Raw genomic sequence first — 25289 nt, 5'->3', positions numbered from 1 at the left:
GTCATAGTTCAAAGCACTGTATTTACAGATTCATGTAAACATAGTGATGTTTTAACATTTTCAGTACAAACAATTTCTTCCAAAATGAAGTTGTGCATTTTTCTGTGAAGGAATATCAGATGTTTTGAGTTAAAACTGATTTGACTCTCTGGATTCATTTATTGGGGTATATTCTATTAGAATATAGGCTAATTATGTACTGTAATATCAAATTACCAAGGCAGTTACCACCTGACTGAATTAAAGAAATGAAGAATACTGTACAGCAAGTCAGTCATTTGGCAGTTGATCTAACCCAGGGGTTTTATCACACCTCTCCTCGGTGACCCCCAGCCGACCCCCTCCCTCCAGCCGATCCATATATTAGAACTATTCCACAGCTCACACACCTGATTCGTCCAATCGCTGAGTCAATCAGGTGACATAGTTCAGAGCTACAACAACATTGTGAAAAGTCTGGGGGTCCCCCCCCCCCCCCCTGAGAAGCGGTTTGAAAACCACTGTTCTAATTAGCTGTGAAGGTCAGCGCAGCGCTAAAACTCTCCACCGGGGGTCACTGTAGCACACATCTGTCATAAGACTGAGCCACTGTACTGCAGTCTTTATCCGCTTTACTGTTGATTGTCAGGGTCTGTTTCTTGTCTTTACGGCCAGATCCGTCCCGGTCCAGGATGTGCTGTAGCAGGTCTTTACTTTCACTAGGAGGCAGGTTGTAATAGAAATACTGTGGGGCCGTCTGGATGAACCTACAGAGAGAATACAACACTAATATTATAGAAATACTGTGGGGCCGTCTGGATGAACCTACAGAGAGAATACAACACTAATATTATAGAAATACTGCGGGGCCGTCTGGATGAACCTACAGAGAGAATACAACACTAATATTATAGAAATACTGCGGGGCGGTCTGGATGAACCTACAGAGAGAATACAACCCTAATATTATAGAGATACTGTGGGGCCGTCTGGATGAACCTACAGAGAGAATACAACACTAATATTATAGAGATACTGTGGGGCCGTCTGGATGAACCTACAGAGAGAATACAACACTAATATTATAGAGATACTGTGGGGCCGTCTGGATGAACCTACAGAGAGAATACAACACTAATATTATAGAGATACTGTGGGGCCGTCTGGATGAACCTACAGAGAGAATACAACACTAATATTATAGAGATACTGTGGGGCCGTCTGGATGAACCTACAGAGAGAATACAACACTAATATTATAGAGATACTGTGGGGCCGTCTGGATGAACCTACAGAGAGAATACAACACTAATATTATAGAGATACTGTGGGGCCGTCTGGATGAACCTACAGAGAGAATACAACACTAATATTATAGAGATACTGTGGGGCCGTCTGGATGAACCTACAGAGAGAATACAACACTAATATTATAGAGATACTGTGGGGCCGTCTGGATGAACCTACAGAGAGAATACAACACTAATATTATAGAGATACTGCGGGGGCCGTCTGGATGAACCTACAGAGAGAATACAACACTAATATTATAGAGATACTGCGGGGCCGTCTGGATGAACCTACAGAGAGAATACAACACTAATATTATAGAGATACTGCGGGGCCGTCTGGATGAACCTACAGAGAGAATACAACACTAATATTATAGAGATACTGCGGGGCCGTCTGGATGAACCTACAGAGAGAATACAACACTAATATTATAGAGATACTGCGGGGCCGTCTGGATGAACCTACAGAGAGAATACAACACTAATATTATAGAGATACTGCGGGGCCGTCTGGATGAACCTACAGAGAGAATACAACACTAATATTATAGAGATACTGCGGGGCCGTCTGGATGAACCTACAGAGAGAATACAACACTAATATTATAGAGATACTGCGGGGCCGTCTGGATGAACCTACAGAGAGAATACAACACTAATATTATAGAGATACTGCGGGGCCGTCTGGATGAACCTACAGAGAGAATACAACACTAATATTATAGAGATACTGCGGGGCCGTCTGGATGAACCTACAGAGAGAATACAACACTAATATTATAGAGATACTGCGGGGCCGTCTGGATGAACCTACAGAGAGAATACAACACTAATATTATAGAGATACTGCGGGGCCGTCTGGATGAACCTACAGAGAGAATACAACACTAATATTATAGAGATACTGCGGGGCCGTCTGGATGAACCTACAGAGAGAATACAACACTAATATTATAGAGATACTGCGGGGCCGTCTGGATGAACCTACAGAGAGAATACAACACTAATATTATAGAGATACTGTGGGGCCGTCTGGATGAACCTACAGAGAGAATACAACACTAATATTATAGAGATACTGTGGGGCCGTCTGACTGAACCATTGGATGAGAAGGTTAGATGGGAGGGGCCTCGGGGGTCATTGGGTGAGAAGATTAGAGGGGAGGGGCCTCGGGGGTCATTGGGTGAGAAGTTTAGAGGGGAGGGGCCTCGGGGGTCATTGGGTGAGAAGGTTAGAGGGGAGGGGCCTCGGGGGTCATTGGGTGAGAAGGTTAGAGGGGAGGGGCCTTGGGGGTCATTGGATGAGAAGGTTAGAGGGGAGGGGCCTCGGGGGTCATTGGGTGAGAATGTTAGAGGGGAGGGGCCTCGGGGGTCATTGGGTGAGAAGGTTAGAGGGGAGGGGCCTCGGGGGTCATTGGGTGAGAATGTTAGAGGGGAGGGGCCTCGGGGGTCATTGGGTGAGAAGGTTAGAGGGGAGGGGCCTCGGGGGTCATTGGGTGAGAAGGTTAGAGGGGAGGGGCCTCGGGGGTCATTGGGTGAGAAGGTTAGAGGGGAGGGGCCTCGGGGGGTCATTGGATGAGAAGTTTAGAGGGGAGGGGCCTCGGGGGTCATTGGGTGAGAAGGTTAGAGGGGAGGGGCCTCGGGGGTCATTGGGTGAGAAGGTTAGAGGGGAGGGGCCTCGGGGGTCATTGGGTGAGAAGGTTAGAGGGGGGGGGCCTCGGGGGTCATTGGGTGAGAAGGTTAGAGGGGAGGGGCCTTGGGGGTCATTGGGTGAGAAAGTTAGAGGGGAGGGGCCTCGGGGGTCATTGGATGAGAAGGTTAGAGGGGAGGGGCCTCGGGGGGTCATTGGATGAGAAGTTTAGAGGGGAGGGGCCTCGGGGGTCATTGGGTGAGAAGGTTAGAGGGGAGGGGCCTCTGACCTCATCCAATGCATTTTGAAAAAGAGGACATAAGAACGGACATGAGGAGTCAAGGGAAAATGCATTGAGAAAGAGCCTTGGTTTGGCCCATTGACTTACACTGCAGGGGAGATTTCAGAGACTATCCGGATACAGTTGTTCTCCGAGAGAGAATACTCATGGAACAGCACCCACTCTGGCAAACCCAATTGATGTGCCTTGGCCCCATAGCTGGAGGCAGGGTGGACCTGAGCCATGTGCCTGTTGGTCAACATGAAGTAGTTTCCTGAACCATCCACGTCACGGGCAATCTAAAACAGGGATAAAGGAAGTTCATATTTGCCATTAAGCAAATTACTTAATGGAAAGTGACAGGACACTGACTTCCATACAGGACACTGACTTCCATACAGGACACTGACTTCCATACAGGACACTGACTTCCATATACAGGACACTGACTTCCATATACAGGACACTGACTTCCATACAGGAAAGTGACAGAACACTGACTTCCATACAGGACACTGACTTCTATACAGGACACTGACTTCCATACAGGACACTGACTTCTATACAGGACACTGACTTCCATACAGGACACTGACTTCCATACAAGACACTGACTTCCATACAGGACACTGACTTTCATACAGGACACTGACTTCCATACAGGACACTGACTTCTATACAGGACACTGACTTCCATACAGGACACTGACTTCCATACAGGACACTGACTTCCATACAGGACACTGATTTCCATACAGGACACTGACTTCCATACAGGACACTGACTTCCATACAGGACACTGACTTCCATACAAGACGGTGAGTTACAGGACGGTGAGTTCATTCAGATGTTTAATGTGTATGTGATCCGTTCGGGAATTGAACCTTGGTGTTGCTAACGTAGCAGATTAGGATCTGCCACTTGCGCGGCCGAAAAAGCTAGCTTTCAATGGCGTGACCCGCTTCAGGAGGGCGGTCACGTATATGCGATCCCTTCGGGAATTGAACCTCGGTATTGCTAACCTCGGATTGGAACCTCGGGTTTGGGAGTGGAACCGGGAGGAAACGGAACACTCTTAAGCGAGCAGTGTGGGGACGTCCTCTACACTAGCACGACGGTCTCCATTGTCCACCGACCTGCATAAAGAACCCTGCCAGCAGAGCTCTCTTGATGTTGAGCGTGTTGGTCTTGGTTCCGAAGGACGTCTCTGAGATGGGCAGCTCTATTCTCTTCAGGATGTCAGTCAACTCTGACCTGATGGCGTCTGCTGTCTGAAGGGCACGGTGGTTTAGATGGTAGTCCTGACACCACTTCTCTACGCTGAAGTCTGAGGGAATATTACAATGACAGGATGAAACATTCAGCTAGAAGTGAGGAGAATAGAATCAAGTAGAACAGAATTAAATGTATACATACATATACAGTTAAAGTCTGAAGTTTACATACACCTTAGCCAAATACATTTAAACTCAGTTTTTCCCACAATTCCTGACATTTAATCCTAGTAAAGATTCCCTGTCTTAGGTCAGTTAGGATCACCACTTTATTTTAAGAACGTGAAATGTCAGAATAATAGTAGAGAGAATTATTTATTTCAGCTTTTATTTTATCACATTCCCAGTGGGTCAGAAGTTTACATACACTCAATTAGTATTTGGTAGCATTGCCTTTAAATTGTTTAACTTGGGTCAAACGTTTCAGGTAGCCTTCCACAAGCTTCCCACAATAAGTTGGGTTAATTTTGTCCCATTCCTCCTGACAGAGCTGGTGTAACTGAGTCAGGTTTGTAGGCCTCCTGGCTCACACACGCTTTTTCAGTTCTGCCCACACATTTTCTATAGGATTGAAGGTCAGGGCTTTGTGATGGCCACTCCAATACCTTGACAGTGTTGTCCTTAATCCATTTTGCCACAACTTTGGAAGTATGCTTGGGGTCATTGTCCATTAGAAAGACCCATTTGCGACCAAGCTTTAACTTCCTGACTGATGTCTTGAGATGTTGCTTCAATATATCCACATCATTTTGCTTCCTCATGATGGCATCTATTTTGTGAAGTGCACCAGTCCCTCTTGCAGCAAAGCACCCCCACAACATGATGCTGCCACCCCTGTGCTTCACGGTTGGAATGGTGTTCTTCGGCTTGCAAGCCTCCCCCTTTTTCTTACAAACATAACGATGGTCATTATGTCCAAACAGTTCTATTTTTGTTTCATCAGACCAGAGGACATTTCCCCAAAAAGTACGATCTTTGTCCCCATATGCAGTTGCAAACCGTAGCCTGGCTTTTTTATGGCGGTTTTGGAGCAGTGGCTTCTTCCTTGCTGAGCGGCCTTTCAGATTATGTCAATATAGGACTCGTTTTACTGTGGATATAGATACTTTGTACCTGTTTCCTCCAGCATCTTCACAAGGTCCTTTGCTGTTGTTCTGGGATTGATTTGCACTTTTCGCACCGAAGTACGTTCATCTCTAGGAGACAGAACGTGTCTCCTTCCTGAGCGGTATGATGGCTGCGTGGTTCCATGGTATTTATACTTGCGAACTATTGTTTGTACAGATGAACGTGGTACCTTCAGGCTTTTGGAAATTGCTCCCAAGGATGAAACAGACTTGTGGAGGTCTACAAAAAAAATCTGAGTTCTTGGCTGATTTCTTTTGATTTTCCCATGATGTCAAGCAAATAAGCACTGAGTTTGAAGATAGGCCTTGAAATACATCCACAGGTACACCTCCAATTGACTCAAATGATGTCAATTAGCCCATCAGAAGCTTCTAAAGCCATGACTTAATTTTCTGGAATTTTCCAAGCTGTTTAAAGACACAGTCAACTTAGTGTATGTAAACTTCTGACCCACTGGAATTATGATACAGTGAATTATAAGTGAAATTATCTGTCTGTAAACAATTGTTGGAAAAATGACTTGTGTCATGCACAAAGTAGATGTCCTAACTGACTTGCCAAAACTATAGTTTGTTAACAAGAAATTTGTGGAGTGGTTGAAAAACGAGTTTTAATGACTCCAACCTAAGTGCATGTAAACTTCCGACTTCAACTGTAGATGCATACAGCGCATTCGGAAAGTATTCAGACCCCTTGACTTTTCCCACATTTTGTTACTTTAGAGCCTTATTCTATTTTTTTTACCTCATCAATCTACACACAATACCCCAGGATGACATCACAATACCCCATAATGACATCACAATACCCCATAATGACATCACAATACCCCAGGATGACATCACAATACCCCAGGATGACATCACAATACCCCAGGATGACATCACAATACCCCATAAGGAAAAAGCAAGAACAGGTTTTTAGAAAAAAACTGAAATATAACATTTACACAAGTATTCAGACCCTTTACTCAGTACTTTGTTGAAGCACCTTTGGCAGGGATTACAGCCTCGAGTCTTCTTGGGTATGACGCTACAAGCTTGGGACACCTGTATTTAGGGAGTTTCTCCCATTCTTCTCTGCAGATCCTCTCAAGCTCTGTCAGGTTGGATGGGGAGTGTTGCTGCACAGCTATTTTCAGGTCTCTCCAGAGATGTTTAATCAGGTTCAAGTCTGGGCTCTGGCTGGGCCACTCAAGGACATTCAGAGACTTGTCCCGAAGCCACTCCTGCATTGTCTTGGCTGTGTGCTTAAGGTCGTTGTCCTGTTGGAATTTGAACCTTCACCCCAGTCTGAGGTCCTGAGTGCTCTGGAGTAGGTTTTTATCAAGGATCTCTGTACTTTGCTCCGTTCATCTTTCCCTCGATCCTATCTACAGTCCCAGTCCCTGCCGTTGAAAAACATTCCCACAACAGGATGCTGCCACCACCATGCTTCACCGTAGGGATGGTGCCAGGTTTCCTCCAGACGTGACGCTTGGCATTCAGGGCAAAGAGTTCAATCTTGGTTTCATCAGACCAGATAATCTTGTTTCTCATGGTCTGAGAGTCTTTAGGTGCCTTTTGGCAAACTCCAAGCAGGCTGTCATGTGCCTTTTACTGAGGAGTGGCTTCCGTCTGGCCACTCTACCATAAAGACCTGATTGGTGGAGTGCTGCAGAGATGGTTGTCCTTCTGGAAGGTTCTCCCATCTCCACAGAGGAACTCTGGAGCTCTCTTAGTGACCAATGCCCTTCTCCCTCGATTGCTCAGTTTGGCCAGGTGGCCAGCTCTAGGAAGAGTCTTGGTGGTTCCAAACTTCTTCCATTTAAGAATGATGGAGGCCACTATGTTTTGGGGACTTTCAATGCTGCAGACATTTTTTGGTACCCTTCCCCAGATCTGTACCTCGACACAATCATGTCTCGAAGCTCTACGGACAATTCCTTCGAACTCATGGATTGTTTTTTGCTGTGACATGTACTGTCAACTGTGGGACCTTATATAGACAGGTGTGTGCCTTTCCAAATCATGTCCAATCAATTGAATTTACCACAGGTGGACTCCAATCAAGTTGTAGAAACATCTTAAGGATGATCAATGGAAACAGGATGCACCTGAGCTCAATTTCGAGTCTCATAGCAAAGGATCTAAATACTTACAGAAATAAGGTATTTCTGTTTTTATTTTTAATACATTTGCAAAAATCTCTAAAGACCTGTTTTCAATTTGTCATTGTGGGGTGTTGTGTGTAGATTGACGAGGGGGAAAAAAACAAATACATTTTAGAGTAAGGTTGTAACCTAACAAAACGTGTAAAAAGTCAAGGGGTCTGAATACTTACCGAAGGCTCTGTATAGTGAAGTATTTCACAATGTGATGCTTTTTTGAGCTCAATGGATGTGACTGACTGTCTTTCTCCATTTACATTTTACATTTAGTCATTTAGCAGACGCTCTTATCCAGAGCGACTAACAGTAGTGAATGCATACATTTCATTAAAAAAAATTCTCCGTACTGGTCCCCCGTGGGAATCGAACCCACAACCCCTGCATTGCAAACACCATGCTCTACCAACTGAGCCACACGGGACCTTCTCTGGCTGTATTTGAAGTAACTAACATACATGTCTCTCTCTGGCTGTATTTGAAGGCGTTGTAGATGTTGATGAGGGTGAAGTGGTCTCCATCAGGGTGCCGGAACTTTCTGTGACACTGTTGTACCTCTTGAGCCCTGCCAACAGGTGGCTCCAGGAAGCAGCTTGGAGCTAACGCAAAACAGACAGAATCAATAGGGTGGTTAGCATTGGTGCTAACGCAGACAGACAGAATCAATAGGGTGGTTAGCATTGGTGCTAACGCAGACAGACAGAATCAATAGGGAGTATAGCATTGGTGCTAATGCAGACAGAGAATCAATAGAGGTTAGCATTGACGCTAACGTAGACAGAGAGAGAATCAATAGGGAGGTTAGCATTGGTGCTAAAACAGACATATCAACAGGGTTAGCATTGTTTGACCAAGCTACTCTCCCCGTATAGGTACCTTGTGGCTCATTGTCTGAGTGGGAGAAATAGCAGCCGTCTAGGCTTCAACTGCAAATGCTCAGAGACTAGACTATGTCCATATGGCAGATCAAACAGTCTGGGAGATTATATATCCAAAGGTCAGAGACTAGAATATGTCCATATGGCAGATCAAACAGTCTGAGAGATTATACATTCACAAGGTCAGAGATGCTGATGTTGTTGTCCATAATGGTTAAGACTGCTTATGATGGATATTCTAATATCTTCAGTAGCGGTTATAAAGGCTTTATGGATGTTAACATAAGTGTGAGAGTTTAACTCCCATTACAAGACATGGAGGGTGTTCTGCACCAACATGGTTTAAATCCATTTTAGATTAGACCTAATCTAGATTTAGTAAATCTACGTTCATAGTTCATCAAATATGTGTTGCACCACTTAATGTTAAGACTGGATTAGTTAATCTAAAGGTTAAATCACTAAACTATGATCAGTGATACGTGTCCTAATGGATTCACCATAGCAATATGTTGTAATTCTATGGGAACAAACCAGAACTGGTCATTGCTAGATAGCCAGCAAAGTGACTTTTCACTTCAGGTTTAGGATTAAATTAATTACACTTTTCTGTCAAATGACTTGAATGAACATGATAAACCACAGGAGATAAAATTGTTAATCACAAAGAAAATAAAGGACATACAAATGACTTTTAAACAGTGGCAGTTTAGATTTAATCCCAAAACTGAATTTAAATTCGTTTTTTAAAACAATGGAGCAACAAGATTAAATTTGATCTTGGTTTGATTTCTAAATTAAATTCAGTGTAGAAGAAGTATTAGATTGAACTATGATTATTGAAAACGAGGTTTAAAGTTCAGTGCAACAACATTACTAGATAAACCTTGATTAAACCCAGTTTAAGAGTTAATTCATGTTGGTTCCAATCCACCCTGAGTGAATCAAATAGAATCAAACTAAAAATGGGCCAAAGGTTGTAAGAGTGTAAACTACATACCTGATAGCAAAGCTGCGATGGTCACCACCTCGTTCACACAATCAAACTCACAGGACGCCAGCAGAGCCTTGGCCATCTGAGCGTCCAATGGCAACTCAGAGATTATGATCCCGATCTCTGATAGGTTCCCATCGTCGTCCAATGCCGCGAGGTAATCCAGCTCCTCTAGCGACTGCATCAGACCCTCTGGATCTGGGTTGGACAATTTACATAATAGATAATAAAAGAGAAGATCTAGATGGGAAGTAGATAATCCTTTACATCATAGATAATAAAAATAGATATTAGACAGAGAAAAGACTGAGCAAAACACCTGTTTACCAAACTGACTTGTCAGTTGATGCTTTGGATTATGATCATATAGTATCTGTTCAGCTCCTCAAGAGATCGAGGGCTTTACTTTAACTGGTCACTCCATGTAGCTACAAAATAAAAACGACACACGTCAAAAGACATAAGAATACAGAATCAGAATGAAACTATATTCCTGAAAAAAACCTGAGCTCCAAAAAGGTTGATCCAGGAATATAACCTGGCGAGCCTCTTTACACCGTGGGATGTGTCCCAATTGGTACACTATTCCCTTTATAGGGCGCTACCTTTTGACCAGAGTAGGGCACTACCTTTTGACCAGAGTAGGGCGCTAACTTTTGACCAGAGTAGGGCACTACCTTTTGACCAGAGTAGGGCACTAACTTTTGACCGGAGTAGGGCGCTACCTTTTGACCAGAGTAGGGCGCTAACTTTTGACCAGAGTAGGGCACTACCTTTTGACCAGAGTAGGGCCCTACCTTTTGACCAGAGTAGGGCGTTACCTTTTGACCAGAGTAGGGCGCTACCTTTTGACCAGAGTAGGGCGCTACCTTTTGACCAGAGTAGGGCGCTACCTTTTGACCGGAGTAGGGCGTTACCTTTTGACCAGAGTAGGGCACTACCTTTTGACCAGAGTAGGGCACTACCTTTTGACCGGAGTAGGGCGCTACCTTTTGACCAGAGTAGGGCGCTACCTTTTGACCAGAGTAGGGCGCTACCTTTTGACCAGAGTAGGGCACTACCTTTTGACCAGAGTAGGGCACTACCTTTTGACCAGAGTAGGGCACTACCTTTTGACCAGAGTAGGGCGCTATATAGCGAATAGGGAGCCATTTGGGATGCAGATTGTCACTGTCCTCAGCTCTCCTCATGCAGGGACAGCCGGGTGGGTCGAGGCTCTCAGACAATGGTCCCTGGCAGGCCACTGTCAGCTCTACTAAAGCACGACTGACTGCCTCTAAACAGGACAGAGCACGGCACATAGCCCTCTATCAGACCACTACCCAGGACAAAACCCTTCCTGTACACTGTACCACTCTACAGTTTCAGCTATGGTTGCAAAATTCTGCTAACTTTCCCAAAATGCCCAGGTTTCCCAGAATTCCTGGTTCGGAGGATTACAGATATCCTGCTTATTCCCTCCTGATTTTCTGGAAAACCTGGGAATTTGAGGGAAAGTTGCTGGAATTTTGCAACCCTAGTTACAGCACAGATTACACAGGGTCAAATCCATTAGAATGACATATTATAACACATTTAATTAGGGTCTCTGTGGTCACCTCCCGTCCAGAGTCTAATAACCTGGACCCAGATACAACCAGGGTTTCCAGTCATGCATCTGCATTGCTTTCTGTTTGGGATTTTAGGCCGGGTTTCTGTATAAGCAGTTGGTGACATCTGCTCATGTAAAAAGGGCTTTATAGATACATTTGATTGATTGGTAGTTTGGTTCAATTCCTTTTTTTGGTTACTTGTACCACCAAGTACATTTTGCTCTGCCCGGAGTAGCCCTGAAGTACCCTCTCCTGTAAGCCTATGGTCTCATGAGTCTTCCCAAGTACCCCCCTGGTGGACAGGCCAAGTAGCCCCCTGGTGGACAGGCCAAGTAGCCCCCTGGTGGACAGGCCAAGTACCCCCCGGTGGACAGGCCAAGTACCCCCTGGTGGACAAGCCAAGTACCCTCCGGTGGACAGGCCAAGTAGCCCCCCGGTGGACAGGCCAAGTACCCTCCGGTGGACAGGCCAAGTAGCCCCCCTGGTGGACAGGCCAAGTATCCCCCCGGTGGACAGGCCAAGTATCCCCCCGGTGGACAGGCCAAGTACCCCCTGGTGGACAGGCCAAGTACCCCCCCGGTGGACAGGCCAAGTATCCCCCCGGTGGACAGGCCAAGTATCCCCCCGGTGGACAGGCCAAGTAGCCCCCCGATAGTTTGGCCAAGTAGCCCCCGGTGGACAGGCCATGTAGCCCCCCGGTGGACAGGCCAAGTAGCCCCCTGGTGGACAGGCCAAGTACCCCCCGGTGGACAGGCCAAGTAGCCCCCGGTGGACAGGCCAAGTAGCCCCCTGGTGGACAGGCCAAGTACCCCCCGGTGGACAGGCCAAGTAGCCCCCGGTGGACAGGCCAAGTAGGCCCCGGTGGACAGGCCAAGTAGCCCCCTGTGGACAGGCCAAGTAGCCCCCGGTGGACAGGCCAAGTAGCCCCCGGTGGACAGGCCAAGTAGCCCCCGGTGGACAGGCCAAGTAGCCCCTGGTGGACAGGCCAAGTAGCCCTAGGGGTCCTAGCACCCCAGGATGAGAACCACTGTCCTACTATAGTACCATGTAGAATGTCTGTCTGGTAGGCTGACCTGGTCTGGTGATGAAGTCACAGTGTCCCAGCCCTGCAATCTTCATCCTCTTGAGGAAGAGGATGGTAGAGGTGAGGTTGGTCTCCAGGATCTGAGGGGATGTCTCTATGGGGAGTACTCTCTCCTCAGGGTACAGGCAGAAACACTTCCCTGGACAAACACAGACAGACGACGTTATTACCTCCGAAATCAATCAATCAATCAATCAATCAAAACACACACACACACACACACACACACACACACACACACACACACACACACACACACACACACACACACACACACACACACACAACCAGTCAAAAGTTTGGACACCTACTCATTCCAGGGTTTTTCTTTATTTTGACTATTTTCTACATTGTACAATAATAGTGAAGACATCAAAACTATGAAATAACACATATGGAATCACGTAGTAACCAAAAAAAGTGTTAAACAAATACAAATATATTTTATATTTATTTGAGATTCTTCAAAGTAGCCACCCTTTGCCTTGATGACAGCTTTGCACACTCTTGGCATTCTCTCAACCAGCTTCATGAGGTAGTCACCTGGAATGCATTTCAATTAACAGGTGTGTCTTGATAAAAGTTCATTTGTGGAATTTCTTTCCTTCTTAATGCGCGTGGGGGGGGTGGGGGGGGTTGTGTGCCCCAATGCTGGAAGGGGGGCCCCGAGTGAAAAAGACTTGGATCTAACCAACAACCGATGCAAGTCAACTGAATCACATCAAGGAGAGATGACAGGTAGTTAGTACCTGTCGGTCCAGTCAGCTGCTTCCTGATGTCAGTAACTGTCGGTCCAGTCACCTGCTTCCTGACGTCAGTACCCGTCGGTCCAGTCAGCTGCTTCCTGACGTCAGTACCCGTCGGGTCCAGTCAGCTGCTTCCTGATGTCAGTACCTGTGGGTCCAGTCAGCTGCTTCCTGATGTCAGTACCTGTCGGTCCAGTCAGCTGCTTCCTGATGTCAGTACCTGTGGGTCCAGTCAGCTGCTTCCTGATGTCAGTACCTGTCGGTCCAGTCAGCTGCTTCCTGATGTCAGTACCTGTCGGTCCAGTCAGCTGCTTCCTGATGTCAGTACCCGTCGGTCCAGTCAGATGCTTCCTGATGTCAGTACCCGTCGGTCCAGTCAGCTGCTTCCTGATGTCAGTACCCGTCGGTCCAGTCAGCTGCTTCCTGATGTCAGTACCCGTGGGTCCAGTCAGCTGCTTCCTGATGTCAGTACCTGTCGGTCCAGTCAGCTGCTTCCTGATGTCAGTACCCGTCGGTCCAGTCAGATGCTTCCTGATGTCAGTACCTGTCGGTCCAGTCAGCTGCTTCCTGATGTCAGTACCTGTTGGTCCAGTCAGCTGCTTCCTGAGGTCAGTACCCGTCGGTCCAGTCAGCTGCTTCCTGATGTCAGTACCTGTGGGTCCAGTCAGCTGCTTCCTGATGTCTGCCTGGCATCTGCTGATGGATCGTAGTTCTTCAGAGTTGGCCCTTATCCTGGGATTATACACCTGGTTGAAATATATATATTTAAAAGGACAGGTTAGCCACAGCCATAGAAATACATATTATAACTATTTAATAATGTCATTAATTAACTCATTTAATAGGATATCTATGGTCATAGCCTTGGCATACATTTATAAACTAACATGCAATGCTTGTTTTATGGGGATTAAACTCACATATCTTTTCTCCACTCCTGCGTCGATGACAAAGTTAACAGAGTCCACAGCCCAGAACATGTCCTCTCCCTGGCTTGTGGAGAGGAAAACCCTCCGTCCCCTGGTCGTAACCGTTCCCCTACTCCCCATCCCCTCCCCCAGGAGAGAGGGTGCCCGACCCTGCCCAGGGCACCAGACCACAGGCACCAGCTCCCCCAGGCCTGCTCCCAGTCTGGTACCCTCTCTCTGGAGGATAGCACGGGCACAGACAACCTCCTGTGGGAGGGGCAACACAGTGTGAGAAGTGTTAACAGCATCATAACGACTAGTCCCGTGTGGCTACTGGTTAGCATGGCCCCAAGGTCATGGGTTCAATTCCTCGCAGGGATCACATGTCTAAAAAAAAAAAAATGGATGCACTCACTGTACCGCGAGTCTCTTAGGATAATAGTGTCTGCTACTTGACCATTACACCCCAGGCTGGATGGTTCAACGTGAGGAGAAGAGAGGGGCTTTTATCATGTCGTAAATAGTTAACACATTTTGCTCTCAGACCCATCAATAGAAAAAGGCTGAGTTGACATCCCTATTGAGAGGCTTTAAACTCATTGTCATACATATATGGTCAAGGACAACAAAGGCCTTTCAAAAACGCTTTGTCATTCCAACAGACCACTAGCCATCACAGTCAAACACACTAAAGCACATAAAAAACAAAGGCAGACAGTGGCAGACGAGACGGGGGGAAATGATCTGGAATGTTGTTTTGCCATCTAAAATCAATTAATGCAAGTACACACCACACATGATTAAAAAAAGATAACATTGTGACAGAGATCCTACTTAAGGACAGAGCTCCTGCTTAAGGACAGAGCTTCTGCTTAAGGACAGAGCTTCTGCTTAAGGACAGACATCCTACTTAAGGACAGAGCTCCTACTTGAGGACAGAGATCCTACTTAAGGACAGAGCTCCTACTTAAGGACAGAGCTCATAGTTAAGGACATATCTCCTACTTAAGGACATACCTCCTACTTAAGGACAGAGATCCTACTTAAGGACAGAGATTCTACTTAAGGACATATCTCCTACTTAAGGACAGAGATTCTACTTAAGGACAGAGATCCTACTTAAGGACAGAGAGCTATGGCATGCCATCATTCAGTACATAGCACCACCAAAAACAAGCAAGTAATCGAGTTACGGACAAATACCGCACCATCTTCGCTGTTGAACTGTGTAAATTGTCTCACCTGAGCTGAGGCCAAGAACAGCACCACATCTCCCTCCTCCTTGGTGCGGTGAATCTCCAGTACCAATCTTAGAGCAGAGTAGAAGTAGTCTTTACTACTACAGTTACTGTAGACCACCTCAGCTGGACAGAGGGCTTCCAGACTGACCACAGGGACGTTACTACCTGAAACGACAGTGAACATTACTGTCAGTCCAGTCCGTGTTATCATTATATTGATAACTGAAACAGTCAGAATTCCGTTCCATGTTTTACTCATGTTCTAACGGAGTTACAGAGGTAGTGATCAATAAAGAATCCCCACAATGCTTTGAGTAAAGATCAATAAATAATATATCAGACGCCACAACTTCCATTGTTCTAATCATCTGATAACACAACAACGGGGATCATGTGTTATTCCCACTGGGGTTGTTACAAAGTGCATCTTTTCCCCATTAAAAAAAAAATGAATGAAACATGTAGGAGGGTAGTTCCACTACCGTAGTGGACCAGGAGCCTGTCTGTCATGGAGGACACAGTCAGAATCACCACCCTCAGGTCTGGTCTGTGGACCAGGATGTCCTGCACAATCACAACAACAACAAACTTTATTGACATGCAACAAACTGCTGTTACTAGGAATTTAACTTGTGTACACAGATTTTTTTAAATTTTTTTTAAAAACCCATCAAATCAGTGTAGATTAACATCAAATCAGCTGGTATTCCAGAGAGAATTTCTCTCTCTCTCTCTCTCTCTCTCTCTCTCTCTCTCTCCCTCTCTCTCCCTCTCTCTCTCTTCGTTCGTTCGTTCCTTCCTTCCTTCCTTCCTTCCTTCCTTCCTTCCTTCCTTCCTTCCTTGAGATCTGACTTAACATCTTGCTCACTCCTTAATCCTGCTTCCTGGAATAATACCCCTAGAATAGAAATCTATATAATCCAACAGATCATATTATGCTGAGTGCCACTTCTAAACAAAGGTCACAAAAGGTCATTCCCACCCTACCTGGAGCAGCCCCAGCAGTATGTCTGTGCTGACGGTTCTCTCATGAGCCTGGTCGATGACGATGGCCCCGTAGTGCTCCAACATGGGGTCAGACATCATCTCCCTCAGTAACAGGGCATCTGTACAGAACCTGGAATGGACCAGAACTGAGTTAACTAATGATGCAGATGGTAACATCTTTCAATGTCGATCAATACTATGCACTCAATGCCAGTACGGAGCGTGGAGACCAGAAGTGAGTGCCGATATACACCATATATACAAAAGTATGTGGACACCCCTTCAAATTAGTGGATTCGGCTATTTCAGCCACACCCGTTGCTGACAGGTGTATAAAATCGAGTACACAGCCATGCAATCTCCATAGACAAACATTGTCAGTAGAATGGCCTTACTGAAGAGCTCAGTGACTTTCAACGTGGCACCGTCATAGGATGCCACCTTTCCAACAAGTCAATTCGTAAAATTTCTGCCCTGCTATAGCTGCCCCGGTCAACTGTAAGTGCTGTTATTGTGAAGTGGAAACATGTAGGAGCTACAACAGCTCAGCCGTGAAGTGGTAGGCCACACAAGCTCACAGAACGGGACCCCCGAGTGCTGAAGCGCTTAAAAATCGTCTGGCCTCGGTTCCAACACTCACTACCGAGTTCCAAACTGCCTCTATAAGCAACGTCAGCACAACAACTGTTCGTCTGGGGATTCATGAAATGGGTTTCCATGGCCGAGCGGCCGCACACAAGGCTAAGATCACCATGCGCAATGTCAAGCGTCGGCTGGAGTGGTGTAAAGCTCACTGCCATTGGAATCTGGAGCAGTGGAAACACGTTCTCTGGAGTGATGAATCACGCTTCACAGTCCGACGGACTAATCTGGGTTTGGCGGATGCCAGGAGAACGCTACCTGCCTGAATGCATAGTGACAACAGTTTGGTGGAGGAGGAATAATGGTCTGGGGCTGTTTTTCATGGTTCGGGCCCCTTAGTTCCAGTGAAGGGAAATCTTAACACTACAACATACAATGACATTCTAGACAATTATGTGCTTCCAACTTTGTAGCAACAGTTTGGGGAAGGTCCTTTCCTGTTTCAGAATGGCAATTCCCCCGTGCACAAAGCGAGGTCCATAGAGAAAAGGTTTGTCAAGATTGGTGTGGAAGAACTTGACTGGCCTGCACAGAGCCCAGACCTCAACCCCATCGAACACCTTTGGATGAATTGGAACGCAGACTGAGAGCCAGGCCTAATCGCCTAACATCAGTGCCCGACCTCACTAATACTCTTGTGGTTGAATGGAAGCAAGTCCTCTCAGCAATGTTCCAACATCTAGTGGAAAACCTTCCCAGAAGAGTGGAGGCTGTTATAGCAGCAAAGAGGGAACCAACTCCATATTAATGCCCAGGATTTTGGAATGAGATGTTGGACGAGTAGGTGTCCACATTCTTTTGGTCATGTAGTGTACATACTTGCATGCTACTTAGTATGTAGAGATGTATTGTCTATGGATGCTAGTGGTAGTAGTATGCTGTGTGGTTATTGAGACATCTCCTTCAGCAGCATCTGTACCTGGAGCTCATTGGGGCGGCAGCTTGGCCTAGTGGTTAGAGCGTTGGACTAGTAACCGAAAGGTTGCAAGTTTGAATCCCTGAGCTGACAAGGTAAAAATCTGTCCTTCTGCCCCTGAACAAGACAGTTAACCCACTGTTCCCCGGTAGGTCATCATTGTAAATAAGAATTTGTTCTTAACTGGCTTGCCTAGTAAAATAAAGGTAAATACAAAATCTGAGTTAACTAATGTCAGGGTTTTATTTAATAAAAATGTACCCCTTTTTCTCCCCAATTTCGTGGTATCTAATTGTCTAATTATCTAATTACAGTCTAACCTCATCGTTGAAACTCCCGTACGGAGGTGAAGGTCGAGAGCCAAGCGTCCTCAGAAACACAACCCAACCAAGCTGCACTGCTTCTTGACACAATGCAAGATTAACCTGGAAGCCAGCCGCACCAATGTGTCGGAAGAAACACCGTACACCTGGCGACTGTGTCAGCGTGCATTGCGCCCGGCCCGCCACAGGAGTCACTAGTGCGTGATGGGACATGGACATCACTGCCGGCCAAACCCTCCCCTAACCCGGACGACGCTGGGCCAATTGTGAGTCGCCCCATGGGTCTCCCGGTCACAGCTGGCTGCGACAGAGCCTGGACTCTAACCCAGAATCTCTAGTGGCACATCTAGCACCACGATGCAGTGCCTTAGACCACTGCGACACTCAGGAGGTGTGTGTGTGTATCTGTATGTATATGTATGTGTGTGTATATGTGTGTGTGTGTGTGTGTGTTAGATCTGTATGTATGTATGTATGTATGTATGTATGTATGTATGTATGTATGTATGTATGTATGTATGTATGTATGTATGTATGTATGTGTGTATGCGTGTGTGTGTGTGTGTGTGTGTATGTGTGTGTGTGTGTTAGATCCAGACCTGAGAACAGTGTGTGTGTGTGTGTGTGTGTGTGTGTGTGTGTGTGTGTGTGTGTGTGTGTGTGTGTGTGTGTGTGTGTGTGTGTGTGTGTGTGTGTGTGTGTTAGATCCAGACCTGAGAACAGTGTGTGTGTGTGTGTGTGTGTGTGTGTGTGTGTGTGTGTGTGTGTGTGTGTGTGTGTTAGATCCAGACCTGAGAACAGTGTCAGTAGAACAGCATGTCTCCAGAGGGATGGTGTAACCCACTTCATGTCCAATGTTGACGTCCATCTCATCAGCCACCCTGAGGGCCAGGTCTACCGCCTGCTGTGGGTGGATCTGGGTAGACACTGCCATGCCGTGCTGGTACTGGGCCGACAGGCAGAACTCTGCACACCACTGGGGGATCTGACAGATGGAGACATTTTAGTTGATCATATAGACATTAAATTTCAAACAATTTCAGCCCCACATTATCGAAGGGTATTCATCCATCCAATCATTATGCATTCTAGTGAATCCACCAGAGTGACCTGACTCAAACACGGAGCCGGCGTCGACCTCGACGCGGAGCCGGCGTCGACCTCGACGCGGAGCCGGCGTCGACCGCGACGCGGAGCCGGCGTCGAGCTCGACGCGGAGCCGGCGTCGACCTCGACGCGGAGCCGGCGTCGACCTCAACGCGGAGCCGGTGACACACTAGTGACAAGGACCAGCTTCTACTAATTGTGTTGTGCTAAACTGCTGTGGCAGCAAGTGACAGCTCTAGAGGATTAGTGCCTAACAGCTGGAGGCCAGAGGGAGGGAGAGGGGAGGGAGGGAGAGGGGAGGGAGGGAGGGATGGGGAAAGGGAGGGAGGGAGGGAGGGAGGGATGGGGAGAGGGGAGGGAGAGGGGAGGGAGAGGGGAGGGAGGGAGAGGGAGGGATGGGGAGAGGGGAGGGAGAGGGGAGGGAGGGATGGGGAGAGGGGAGGGCGGGATGGGGAGAGGGGAGGGAGAGGGGAGGGAGGGAGGGCAGGGAGAGGGGAGGGAGGGAGGGGAGGGAGGGAGGGAGGGATGGGGAGAGGGGGGGAGGGGGGAGGGAGGGAGAGCCTTAAGACCCATGTTATTCAGGGGAAATTCACAGTTAGCTTCATACTGTCACTCAATTCAATTAAATTCAATACAAGGGGATTTATTGGCATGGGAAACATATGTTTACGTTGCCAAAGCAAGTTAAGTAAATAATAAACAAAAGTGAAATAAACAATAAAAATGAACAGTAAACATTACACTCACAGAAGTTCCAAAAGAATAAAGACATTTCAAATGTCATATTATGTCTATATACAGTGTTGTAACGATGTGCAAATAGTTAAAGTAAAAAAGGGAAAATAAATAAACATAAATATGGGTTGTATTTACAATGGTGTTTGTTCTTCACTGGTTGACCTTTTCTTGTGGCAACAGGTCACACATCTTGCTACTGTGATTGGTCACTGTGGTATTTCACCCAGTAGATATGGGAGTTTATCAAAATTGGGTTTGTTTTCGAATTCTTTGTGGATCTGTGTGATCTGAGGGAAATATGTGTCTCTAATATGGTCATACATTGGGCAGGAAGTTAGGAAGTGCAGCTCAGTTTCCACCTCATTTTGAGGAGAGGTCAGCCAGGTCTGCCTACGGTGACCTTTCTCAATAGCAAGGCTATGCTCACTGAGTCTGTACATAGTCAAAGCTTTCCTTAAGTTTGGGTCAGTCACAGTGGTCAGGTATTCTGCCACCGTGTACTCTCTGTTTAGGGCCAAATAGCATTCTAGTTTGCCCTGTTTTTTTGTTAATTCTTTCCAATGGGTCAATTATCTTTTTGTTTTCTCATGATTTGGTTGGGTCTAATTGTGTTGCTGTCCTGGGGCTCTGTGGGGTCTGTTTGTGTTTGTGAACAGAGCCCCAGGACCAGCTTGCTGAGGGAACTCTTCTCCAGGTTCATCTCTCTGTAGGTGATGGCTCTGTGGGGTCTGTTTGTGTTTGTGAACAGAGCCCCAGGACCAGCTTGCTTAGGGGACTCTTCTCCAGGTTCATCTCTCTGTAGGTGATGGCTCTGTGGGGTCTATTTGTGTTTGTGAACAGAGCCCCAGGACCAGCTTGCTTAGGGGACTCTTCTCCAGGTTCATCTCTCTGTAGGTGATGGCTCTGTGGGGTGTGTTTGTGTTTGTGAACAGAGCCCCAGGACCAGCTTGCTTAGGGGACTCTTCTCCAGGTTCATCTCTCTGTAGGTGATGGCTTTGTTATGGAAGGTTTGGGAATCGCTTCCTTTTAGGTGGTTGTAGAATTTAACGGCTCTTTTCTGGATTTTGATAATTAGCTGGTATCAGCCTAATTCTGCTCTGCATGCATTATTTGGTGTTTTACGTTGTACACAGAGGATATTTTTGCAGAATTCTGCATGCAGAGTCTCAATTTGGTGTTTGTCCCATTTTGTGAATTCTTGGTTGGTGAGCAGGACCCCAGACCTCACAACCATAAAGGGCAATGGGTTCTATAACTGATTCAACTATTTTTTATCCAGATCCTAATTGGTATGTCGAATTTTACGTTCCTTTTGATGGCATAAAATGCCCTTCTTGCCTTGGAGAAGGGCGTTCACAGAGCCAGAGCCGTGAATGTGACTGTGGGTAGGGGACATTTATAGCCATATAATCAATTTAGCCACAATCAGTGTCATTCTGCACCTAGGGATATTCCCTGTGTAGCACACAGGCAAAAAATACCAACAATCCTTTCTGAAGTTTATACTTGTAGTTCTAGAATCTAATTGAACTATGTTTTTGGTAGCACTGCAGGAAAGAGATCCCATGGACCTTGCATCAACTTCCCGAGTGGCACAGCGGTCTAAGGCACTGCATCTCAGTGCTAGAGGCATCACTACAGACCCTGGTTCCATTCCAGGCTGTATCACAGCGGTCTAAGGCACTGCATCTCAGTGCTGGAGGCGTCACTACAGACACCCTGGTTCGATTCCAGGCTGTATCGCAACCGGCTGTGATTGGGAGTCACATAGGGCGGTGCACAATTAGCCCAGCGTCGTCTGGGTTTGGCCGGTGTAGGCCCGTCATTGTAAATAAGAATTTGTTCTTAAACTGACTTGCCTAGTTAAAAAAAAGATTCTTCCCAGATCAAATGGGTTTTTGTTTAAAACATTTCTGGCCCAAACAGAGACACAGCACAGTGCACAACCCCTGGAATGAAGAGCCATATTCTCATAAACCATGTGCTCCTATTTCTGCTTTGGGAAACATCTAAATCAGATTACAGTGAGAGGGAGAGGCCATTCAATACTCCCATCTGTTCCTAGACTCAATGGACAACTGGGTTAGGTTGGGGGATGTGAACTACTAAATTGATGCATACGTGACTAATGGGAATTGGGGTATTTACAGGTATTTGGTCATATTAAACCCATGATCTCAGTCATCATACGAAAGGAGTGGATTATTAACCTGGATGCCTGTCTGCTTCTGCTCTCTGGCCACGGTTTCACAATAGAGCAGGCAGAAGCACCAACAGATCTGGGACCAGGCTAGGTGAGATCAGATCTGGGACCAGGCTAGTGAGATCAGATCTGGGACCAGACTAGGTGAGATCAGATCTGGGACCAGGCTAGGTGAGATCAGATCTGGGACCAGGCTAGGTGAGATCAGATCTGGGACCAGGGCTAGGTGAGATCAGATCTGGGACCAGGCTAGGTGAGATCAGATCTGGGACCAGGCTAGTGAGATCAGATCTGGGACCAGGCTAGGTGAGATCAGATTTGGGACCAGGCTAGGTGAGATCAGATCTGGGACCAGGCTAGGTGAGATCAGATCTGGGACCAGGCTAGGTGAGAACAGATCTGGGACCAGGGCTAGGTGAGAACAGATCTGGGACCAGGCTAGGTGAGATCAGATCTGGGACCAGACTAGGTGAGATCAGATCTGGGACCAGGCTAGGTGAGATCAGATCTGGGACCAGACTAGGTGAGATCAGATCTGGGACCAGGCTAGGTGAGATCAGATCTGGGACCAGGCTAGGTGAGATCAGATCTGGGACCAGGCTAGTGAGATCAGATCTGGGACCAGGCTAGGTGAGATCAGATCTGGGACCAGGCTAGTGAGATCAGATCTGGGACCAGGTGAGATCAGATCTGGTACCAGGCTAGGTGAGATCAGATCTGGGACCAGGCTAGGTGAGATCACATCTGGGACCAGGCTAGGTGAGATCAGATCTGGGACCAGGCTAGGTGAGATCAGATTTGGGACCAGGCTAGGTGAGATCAGATCTGGGACCAGGCTAGGTGAGATCAGATCTGGGACCAGGCTAGGTGAGATCAGATCTGGGACCAGGCTAGTGAGATCAGATCTGGGACCAGGCTAGGTGAGATCAGATCTGGGAGCAGGCTAGGTGAGATCAGATCTGGGACCAGGCTAGGTGAGATCAGATCTGGGACCAGGCTAGTGAGATCAGATCTGGGACCAGGGCTAGGTGAGATCAGATCTGAGACCAGGCTAGGTGAGATCAGATCTGGGACCAGGCTAGGTGAGATCAGATCTGGGACCAGACTAGGTGAGATCAGATCTGGGACCAGGCTAGGTGAGATCAGATCTGGGACCAGGCTAGGTGAGATCAGATCTGGGACCAGGCTAGTGAGATCAGATCTGGGACCAGGCTAGGTGAGATCAGATCTGGGACCAGGCTAGGTGAGATCAGATCTGGGACCAGGCTAGGTGAGATCAAATCTGGGACCAGGCTAGTGAGATCAGATCAGGGACCAGGCTAGGTGAGATCAGATCTGGGACCAGGCTAGGTGAGATCAGATCTGGGACCAGGCTAGGTGAGATCAGATCTGGGACCAGGCTAGTGAGATCAGATCTGGGACCAGGCTAGGTGAGATCAGATCTGGGACCAGGCTAGGTGAGATCAGATCTGGGACCAGGCTAGGTGAGATCAAATCTGGGACCAGGCTAGTGAGATCAGATCAGGGACCAGGCTAGGTGAGATCAAATCTGGGACCAGGCTAGGTGAGATCAGATCTGGGACCAGGCTAGTGAGATCTGGGACCAGGCTAGTGAGATCAGATCTGGGACCAGGCTAGTGGATTCTACTGTAAGTAAACAGAGTCATATCTAAAGTCATATGTGCAGCTTCAGGGTCTAAGACATAGCAGTCTCTGTCCCAAATAGCATGATGTTCCCTGTGTAGTGCACTACTTTTGACCAAATCCTACAGGGTCCTGGACAAAAGTAGTGCACTACGTAGGGCAATAGGGTGCCATTTGGGACAAAAACACATCTAATGGTATTAATATCAGGTTCCCTGCAGGCTGGAGCTATATTTATAAGGGTCCCAGTAGAGACTGACCTTCCCAATGCAGCCGGCTGGCATTTAACACTTTACAACAAGATCCTGGCAGAAGTTTATTACTTGAATACTGTCACATTTTGATTCAATAACAACTCTATATACTACCCTTATATGGAAAAACTCCAGTGTAAGGAGTTATGATGTGGATGAGATCTGGAGGAAACGGTTCATAGCAGGACATTAAAAAGGTTTATAGGCAGCAGACTATGAAGCAGCTGACATGGTTTTGTATGGAACTAATGTTTAATGTAATGTTTAATGTAATGTTTAATGTAATGTTTAATGTATGGCCTCGTTGTTGCCCAATTAGATATCTTCCACGTGTCATCTATGGACTGTATGCTACTATACCAATTAACACATTTGCAACAAAAAAAATACATAATTATATAAATACTAGATACTGTATAGGGAATCAAAGGGGAAATATTGTTATTCTTTATTATTATTGAAATTCGTTGAAAATCCCATTTTAGATCTTGAACATTCTCGTATTAATTCCAAACTCACCTGTGTGTTTTTTCCAGTTTTAGTTGTACCAGATACTATAACAAGTCGATTGTTCACCAGGATATCCAAGAATTCCTCTCTAGCTTTCCAAACAGGTAGAGACTTTCTCTCTTGCAGTAGTTTATAATAGCGAGAGGAGAAGGGCAATCCATCAAATCGGTTCAGTTCCAGATCCTCTCCGAAGACAAAAGCTACTTCTTCCAGACAGTCAGCAGTTTCCGAATCGGAACAAATCTCTTTCTCCGTCAAATGATTGTCCTGCTCGGACATGGTTGATCTGTCCGCCATGGCAATGATAGAGGATCCCGTCGAGAGCGCAACAACTGTTGGCAACAGATATAATCAAAGGCACAGAGAACCGTTTATCCCAACAACAAAAAACCCGAACTCATCCATGTAACAATCCCCAACGTTGACTTGGAGTTTAACGTCTGATCCAAACAAGATTTCCGTTCATGTTTTGTTGACAAATGTGAAGATATTTCAGGACAAACAACATGATATGATTTCGGATTAAAACTCTTATTACCGTTTCGTGTCTGTCAATCCGCAGCGCACTGTTGCGCTATTGGTCAAAACACGTGGGTTGATTTGCATAGGCGACACGAGTCGCATGAACAGGAATTAATGTGCGTCTAAATATGATCAGGTGACCACTAGCCCTTCTGTAGGCTAATAACCCTCTTATAATAATCGAATAATATTGACAGGGAAAGGGGGGGGGGGGGTGTGCACCAGTGGAGGCTGGTGGAACGAGCTAAAGGAGGACGGGCTCATTGTAAT

General features: G+C 46.6%; 1 protein-coding gene across 2 annotated transcripts; it reads right to left on the bottom strand.

Moving 5' to 3' along the window:
• Position 1: 1 nt before the first annotated feature.
• Positions 2-25150, bottom strand: LOC115184967 (putative pre-mRNA-splicing factor ATP-dependent RNA helicase DHX32). Of its 2 annotated transcripts, none has more exons than XM_029745547.1 (13): positions 24507-25150; positions 18833-19026; positions 16161-16290; positions 15656-15737; positions 15175-15338; positions 13945-14199; positions 13677-13770; positions 12268-12417; positions 9609-9800; positions 8189-8329; positions 4319-4509; positions 3290-3480; positions 2-746 (listed from the first exon to the last, which is right to left on the bottom strand). In XM_029745547.1, exons 1-13 carry the CDS (start codon positions 24792-24794, stop codon positions 554-556), a joined length of 2265 nt encoding a protein of 754 aa, XP_029601407.1. In that variant the 5' UTR covers positions 24795-25150; the 3' UTR covers positions 2-553. The 2 variants fall into 2 exon arrangements, with proteins under 2 accessions (XP_029601407.1, XP_029601408.1); XM_029745548.1 differs by lacking the exon at positions 2-746 and adding an exon at positions 1490-2255.
• Positions 25151-25289: the final 139 nt, after the last annotated feature.

Source organism: Salmo trutta, unplaced genomic scaffold (genome assembly GCF_901001165.1).
Source record: "Salmo trutta unplaced genomic scaffold, fSalTru1.1, whole genome shotgun sequence".
Lineage (NCBI taxonomy): Eukaryota > Metazoa > Chordata > Actinopteri > Salmoniformes > Salmonidae > Salmo > Salmo trutta.
Note: the sequence above shows the minus strand (reverse complement) of the source record. Positions and strands in the feature narration are given on the sequence as shown.